Source organism: Aricia agestis, chromosome 18 (assembly GCF_905147365.1).
Source record: "Aricia agestis chromosome 18, ilAriAges1.1, whole genome shotgun sequence".
Taxonomy (NCBI): domain Eukaryota; kingdom Metazoa; phylum Arthropoda; class Insecta; order Lepidoptera; family Lycaenidae; genus Aricia; species Aricia agestis.
This window is the reverse complement of record NC_056423.1, coordinates 2,567,347-2,574,693: the sequence shown is the minus strand read 5'-3', so window position 1 is coordinate 2,574,693 and position 7,347 is coordinate 2,567,347. Positions and strand designations below refer to the sequence as shown.

General features: G+C 36.5%; 1 protein-coding gene across 1 annotated transcript; it reads right to left on the bottom strand.

Annotated features, from left to right (window-relative positions):
* Positions 1-324: 324 nt before the first annotated feature.
* On the bottom strand, positions 325-7,347 carry LOC121735771 (E3 ubiquitin-protein ligase TRAIP-like). The gene is made up of 10 exons (XM_042126694.1): positions 7,193-7,347; positions 6,906-7,022; positions 6,190-6,402; positions 5,620-5,778; positions 4,755-4,856; positions 4,348-4,461; positions 3,683-3,854; positions 3,206-3,265; positions 2,649-2,768; positions 325-989 (listed from the first exon to the last, which is right to left on the bottom strand). The coding sequence occupies exons 2-10, from the start codon at positions 7,016-7,018 to the stop codon at positions 666-668; spliced, it is 1,377 nt and encodes a 458-aa protein (XP_041982628.1). The 5' UTR covers positions 7,019-7,022; positions 7,193-7,347; the 3' UTR covers positions 325-665.

Genomic DNA, 7,347 nt, shown 5'->3' with positions numbered 1-7,347 from the left:
AGACGGCGGCGCGGCATATATTTTGCCTTAGAGTCGATGATTTGCAACAGCTGTTGAAATATTTTGTTTTCTTTCCCCCCAAAAGAGGTATAAAATTAAAAACTGTTTGAATTCATTAATTTACTTAACGTAACAATGATTTGTGTCTTCCAAGCACATCATAATATTATTATAACTTTATCATAATATAATAAATCTTACAAAGTTTATAATTTAATTAAAAAAATACTTTAGAAATCTTAAGGCAAACCACTTGTGAATTGTGATATTAGTAATAAATTATTATTATCTAATTTTTATTATTGTTAGAAGCTACAGTTATTGAACCTAGCGCCTAAAGCATATATTAATTATTTAAAAAAAACATTAGTAAATTGGGTATAAAGATAATTTATATAGTCACTGGTAATAAAGGTAGGTTTACACTGTCCAGCAGATTTGTGATGAAATGATTACAACAATGGCACATTTATAAGAAAAGAAAAACATTCTGTTTCGTCGGGGCTCAGATTAGCTGTAAACAAAAAATTTTAAACCAACCATAAGCATCGAAATTTCGACTTCGTACAGGGCTTTGTTTACATTAATATCAAAATGAATTAAAATAAAGAACATGAGAGTATCTTAACTTAAGAAGATAAAACTATAAATTCTTATTTCAGTCTTCATTTTAGCTTATCCTGTAGCTTTTCCATCATTTTTCCGATGTCGTGATTATTGACCGGGGTAGGTCTTTTCAACTTGTGTCTAGTAGTCAGTTTTGGCATGTAGCTCTTTAGAGCTGGTCGGTTGTTCGGTACAGGAAACTCGTCCAGTTTAGAGTGACCCCCGAGCCCGTCGTATGATATGTTCATCTCTGTCAGACTTGTGTCGTTCTCTGAGAGGGTTATGGGCGGCTTTTCCTTCTGTTCAAATATGCTGTACTTCATTTTGGACCTGGGTTTCATTTGTGTACTCTTTGCGGAGTTCAGCACTGCTAATTCGGAGGGCTGAAATGAAAATGTATATTTTGATTTGACTTTTAGTATGAAATAAAAATTAAAAAATGATATATTGATTGTTAGTTGTTAAGTACATTTTTTGTTGTGAATTCGACATGCAGTAGACTAAATGGGAGGTTCAATTCGACCCCCCATCCTGTTAAAGAGCATCGTAACTTTTTATGAAACAAGCCCTAGCTCGGCGAAACACATTACTAAACATTTTCTGAAAGGCTTTATATCTTTTAGCCCAGGGGTCATTAATTAGTTTCGCTCGCGGTACATTTTAAGAAATGAAATGACCTTCACGGTCCGCACATAAAAAAATGTAATTACGTAAATTACAAAGGTATATATTTACATATCAATGAGAAGAGTGTCATTTTTTCGTTGCTTGTTTGGAGTGAAATTGGTGCAAGCTTTTGACATTAAATCCTGGAGATGTTCATAAGTTAGTCGACACCTAAATTTATTTTTATCGAATTTCATCTTCCAACATACTTGGTCCGCACACAATGGGTCGGCGGTCCGGATGCGGACTCCGGTCCGCCATTTGGTGACCCCTGTCTTAGCCGTTTCATTTGTGACATATTATACAGTCCAATAAAATTATTTATAGACAGTTGTCGGACGTGCGCGACCGAGAAGCGAGGACAATCTAGCTGGGCTAAACACAACTCTATAGTCAGGACAGGAGGAGGTCTATGACAGGAGCACCTTGGTGCGGGTGGTATTTATCTATATAAATACCACCATTAGGGCGCTCCTATCATGCGTGTCATCGGCCGCGCACAAATCTGGTCCGCATGCAGGTAAGAGCCAGTCCACACGGCAGCGCTGTTTTTAACCGACTTCCAAAAAGGAGGAGGTTATAATTATATTCGGCTGTGGAGTTTTTTTTTTTTTTACATACATACATTTACAGGGCACTTATGGCCTGTCCACACCCCCACGTCACGACGTCGTCAACGCGGAACGGTGCGGTAACGTGGCACGGTACGTTGTCGCGACGTGCAAATTTACGTCAACGTAACGTGAAAATGCACGTCACGACGTCGTACAGTGCCACGTTACCGCACCGTTCCACGTTGACGACGTCGTGACGTGGACATGTGGATAGGCCCCTAAGGGGGGTATTACATTATCATTTATATTGGATCATTTCTATGATCATATATAGGATCCAATATATATGATCATTTGATCATATCTACATATAACATTATCATATTTCATTGATCCTATTTTACGTCATATGTGGTTTCAATAGCCAATGGAGAGCACTAACGCTGACAGGTATTGACGTCAGGGTTACTAGATCTCAGAGAATTCGATTTGTCAAAAGACATCGTCATTTTTAATATGGCTTGTTTTTTGTTATTTCAGCAAGATTATCCAAGTATATAATTAGAAAAATAATTACATTACATTATTTGAAACATATTTAACGAACAAGAAATTAAAAACTCTTTTTTATATTAAATAACTGGCAACACCTATTTCTATGACCGTATTGGATCCAATCTCTCAGAAAATGTCAAAAATCTATGATCAAGGAAGAAATGAATCATATGTCTATATTACATTATCCAATATCATTGACTCAATGATCTCGGATCCAATATATATGATAATCTAATATCCCCCTAAGGATTTATATCTCACAACCTTGAGCATAGCACCAAGCGCGTGCTGCGGTCGCCGCTGCAACGCCGCGAGCGCGAGGCCGCTGTGCCGCAGCCGCAGGTAAGGCGAGTCCGAGTCCTCTATACCGGTTACTAGAGTGTTCTGAAAGTCATCAATAATCATAATTATTATTTTATATCTATGGACGCTTCACACCAAGTCAGTCTGGCCCCGTGCTAAGTACCTAAAGGACTTGTGTTACGGGTACCAGACAACGGAAATATATTTAATACTTACTGAGCCACGGAGGTCGTCAATCATGTAGGCCGTACCATTGGAGAAATTGTAACAAAACAGTAAAACTCTAGAACGAACTGTCGCCAGTAGTATTTCCCAATTAATACGACCTGCAAACCTTCATGAAGAGAGCGTATTCTCTCTTAAAAGGCAGGCAACGCACCTGCAACTTATCTGATGTTGCGAGTGTCCATAGGCGATGGTAGTTGCTTACCATCAGGTGACCTGTTTGCTCGTTTGCCTCCTAATTTTATAAAAAAAATACGATAATAACGTAACGGTAAACATAATGGTCTACTTACAAAACTAGTGTTGTCTTCACTTAATCTAATTGCCGTGTTTAGGTTTTCTTTTGCAGGAGCCTGAAAATAATGTAAAATGGTTAAGTAATAAATTTTTATTTATTTCAGTGCAATAAGTAGCACAAGTAAGTAACACACAAAATATTAAAGTACAGTAGACAATAATTCTAATTACAATATTTTAAAATGGAATTTTCCTAATCAAAATGTGATTGTTGAATAACTTTCAAGTGCATAGGTCTACCAGGATCTGATGGTAAAAAGTGAGAAAAGTAATTGACTCTAGCAATACCGACGTATAATTGGAATAAAACATTTTGATCCTTTTTTTTCCTTATAGCGGCTGATTCTGTGTGTGAAACAAGCAAATATAAAATTTATCCAATGTAGAAGGATATTTTTTGGAAATCTGCCATTCGATCCTGGTAGACCTATAGTGATCTTAATGCTAGTAAAGTAATAATCGTAATATCTTACAGGGCTCTCGTAGTCATCAATATAAGTTGTACTAAGGTCCAGTTCGGACGATTTTCTCAATTTGTTCGGTTCACATTCATCCACCGACATGTCTAATGCCTCCACGGCTTTCCTCTTGTTCTTTAGACACTCGTATTTACGTTCTAAGGTATTAAATTTCTCTTCAAGTTGCCTGAAATATAGAATAATAAAATTTGAAGGTACTTATTCAAGAATAATGTTTATTCAATGTCCTATAACATACTTCTTTACTATTTACAACCTTTATATTTAGAACAAGACTAGATGTTGACCTAAACTTTGTTCACATGCGGAAACCCTCCAATTTCCCGGAATTATAACTAAGTACCCTACAATCTACTATCCTCATACCAAACATCAAAATCAGGGACTGTCATTGTACGACCAGAGAAATTGATACATAGGTAGATGGTGGAACTAAGTAATTTGGTCGCGTTAACCCGCCTTCTATTAAGCGTTAAAAACGATCAAAACGCTCAAAATAGGAAGCATTTTGAGATTTTTGCTCGTTTTTAACGCTTAATGGATCGCGGGGTAAGTCAAACCCATCCGACCGATCACAGCTAACATTGAATTGACATAGGCCGACCAAATGACGTAGATCTGCCAACTGCCTATGAATCGATTTGTTCGATGGTATTTACCCCAACTTTGTCTGCAACTCCAGAGCGCCACTCTTCTCCGCAGTGAGCTGCTGTTTCAACGCGTGTATACGATCTCGCGACTCGTTCTTTTTACTTTCTGAATCACAGAGCGCCCTGTAAATCATTAAAAAACAATCATCAAATCAACTATTAGAACATTTCTTAGGGTGACTTTCCGATCCTCGCGACCATCAAAAATTCAAATAAAACGCCACTTTATGATCTAGATTATAGGTTTCATTTTGCTCTACACCACTACTAGCAGCGGCGGCATGGGTCGCTAGACCAATGGTAATAGGTACAGAGCTACACTGATGCAGGGCAAATTGGTTTCAAATGTAAAATATTAAACAGAAGCAAATAAAAAATGTAAACTATAAAAGATTGCATAAATATTATGATGTTACCTTTTTAGTGCCGTGGCAAAAGTAGCAATTGTCCTCAGGTCAGAGTAGCTCGCCAACATCTGCTCCACTTCAGAGCTGGTCGCATTTAGGACCTTCTGTAATCTAAAAAATTATATTGACTGCAATAACTTATATATTCTTGTTGAAGAAAAAAAATTCAGTAAAATTCAGTAAAAGAAAATATTAGTTGCGTTTATTTTAGTAAATTACTAAATAACAAAAACATTACAAACACACTCATTTTGCTTACATTAAACATATTTTGTATCAATCTAAGCACATAATTTTATATGTACCACAAAACCTATGGTACTATAAGAGAAGTTGATTCCTATGCAAATTGGGGACCTAAGTAGTTTGGTTGCGTTACGTCAAACCCAGCTGACAGATCACAATTAACATTGAATTGACATATTCGACCAAATAACGTTGGTCTGTTAATTGCATAGGAATCAACTTCCTTGATGGTACATCCAATAATATAGCTATAGTTCAATAACTACAATAATAATAGTATACGTGGGAGAGCCATGCTTCGGCACGAATGGGCCGGCTCGACCGGAGAAATACCACGTTCTCACAGAAAACCGGCGTGAAACAGCGCTAGCGCTGTGTTTCACCGAGTGAGTGAGTTTACCGGAGGCCCAATCCCCTACCCTATTCCCTTCCCTACCCTCCCCAATTCCGTTCCCATCCCTACCCTCCCCTATTACCCTATTCCCTCTTAAAAGGCTGGCCACGCACCTGCAGCTCTTCTGATGCTGCGAGTGTCCATGGGCGACGGAAGTTGCTTTCCATCAGGTGACCCGTTTGCTTGTTTGCCCCCTTATTTCATAAAAAAAAAACTTAATCTTAATTCACATACCCATTCAAAAGTTGTATGTTCTTCTTCAGACTCTCATTTTCCTCTTTTAACTTCTGTGTTTCTCTGTTCTGTATTTTAACATAATCCAGTTGTTCTTTCAAAGAAGTAACTGCTGCTTCTTTACTGTCCAATTTCTTTTCTGTAGCTTTTAAAACTCCTCTAGAAAAAATGTTTTTTTTTTATAAACAATACATATTGGTTGTTGAATATTTTAAAATTATTAAAAATTAAAGTCATATTGATGCTATTAAACAACCATTAGCGTTTGACGACCTCTGTGGCTCAGTTGGTGGGCTGTTGGTAGCTCAAGCCTGGGGGTCGCGGGTTCGAATCCCACCAAAGGAACAAAAAGTTTTCAAAGTTCCTGGGTCGTAGACTCATGGATGTGTATTAAATATATGTATCATATAATAAAAATCTTAAATATATGTATAATATAAAAGTTTTAAAATTATTTCCGTTGTCTGGTACCCATAACACAAGTCCTTCAGGTACTTAGCACGGGGCCAGACTGACGTGGTGTGAAGCATCCATAAATATTATTATTATTTTAAAAATACAAATTCTTACATATTTTTCTTTAATTCCAAATCTAAGCTGTTAATTTTTTCCTCCAGCTCCTTGGAAGATGCTTTTTGCTGTCTCAATTGTAGTTGTGCATCATCCAGACGAGACTGTAGTGTTGTCACATCGTCTCCCGTGTTCTCGTTGGAAATTGTTGGGTACATCCGGAACATACATTTCTCTGTGACTTTGTTGCGACATTGGGGACATGATTTTGATCTGTAATTTTTATACAATTATTATTTAGTTTGTTGTTATCACTGCAAATATTTTTCCCTTTATAATAAAAATTTTATGTATTAATACCTATACATGCATATGTGGGGCAAATGACTGGCAAACGACCGGTAGGCCGTCCCAGATACCGCTGAAGGGATGAGGTAGAAAAAGACCTGAAGGCGTTATGAGCCGAATCATGACAAGATGTCGCACAGGATCGGAAGAAATGGAATGTGCTTCTGTCAGAGGCCAAGACTCAATTTGGGTCGCTGCGCCGCAGTAAGTAAATAAGTAAGTAATACCTATACAGATACTATGTTTTGCCCTTATCCTTAAACTGTTGTACTGTTTTATTAGACAAGGACAAATTATTGTATGTAGCTAAATAAATAGTATGTAAACTCAATGTAAATCTTTTAATGAGTAAAGGGTTAGTCTACAAACCATTTATCTCATGATTAGAAACTCAATTTTACCGGCAAGTTAAAGGTACTAGAACTTACCTTACAATCCATTGTATGAGACACTGATAATGAAATATATGACCACACTTCGTTACTTGAATATTGTCTGCCTGGTTAATTAAATCGCTGCATATAGTACATAGAATATGCATATTCCTATAAATAACAAGTTAAAAATGTAACTTTAACTTATATCGAAAAGTTTGAGGTTAGGTCTCAACTATTACTTTATTATTGAAAATACATTCCTAAATTTTGCTCAACAATAACATTTTGAGATCAAAAACTTATTGAATAAGTTTAAAATAAGTCACAGTCAAGTTTACCCGCATTAATTTTAGTTTTAATTTCATTAAAACTTTTATCGAACTTCGTAAATTGAAAGTCGAGCAAGCCGCTGCTATACCAGCAATTTTTACAACTTATTTTTGCACATTATTTGAGACCACAACTTAATTTATTAAAATGTATTCAATTATTA